The sequence below is a fragment of the Eimeria mitis genome, genomic scaffold, assembly GCF_000499745.2.
Source record: "Eimeria mitis Houghton genomic scaffold, Emh_scaff3884, whole genome shotgun sequence".
In the NCBI taxonomy this organism is placed as follows: domain Eukaryota; phylum Apicomplexa; class Conoidasida; order Eucoccidiorida; family Eimeriidae; genus Eimeria; species Eimeria mitis.
Window position 1 is genome coordinate 4,372 of NW_013572218.1, and position 222 is coordinate 4,593.

The 222-nt window shown below is 54.5% G+C and overlaps 1 protein-coding gene across 1 annotated transcript in view; it reads right to left on the reverse strand.

Moving 5' to 3' along the window:
• EMH_0070490 (uncharacterized protein) overlaps positions 1-222 on the reverse strand; it is a gene marked incomplete at both ends in the record, with an annotated part of 3,468 nt that overhangs the window by 2,032 nt on the left and 1,214 nt on the right. Inside the window, one exon of the mRNA XM_013498981.1 lies at positions 16-202. Within this exon, the coding sequence (XP_013354435.1) occupies positions 16-202 (187 nt within the window). The remainder of the gene's footprint in view (positions 1-15; positions 203-222) is intronic.

Sequence of the window (222 nt, forward strand, 5' to 3'; positions counted from 1 at the left end):
GGGTTTGAGGCTCACCTTGTAGGTATAGATTTGTTTTTTCTATTTCTTCGGCGTCTATCTCTTCTGCTTCCTCCTCATCTGCTTCTGCTGCTGCTTCTGTTGCTGCTGCTCCTGCTGCTGCTGCTGCTCCTGCTGCTTCTCCTGCTGCTGCAGCAGCAGCAGCAGCAGCAGCAGCAGACTGTGAGCCGTCATCCTCCCACTGCTGCGCCCTCAAAGCAGAAT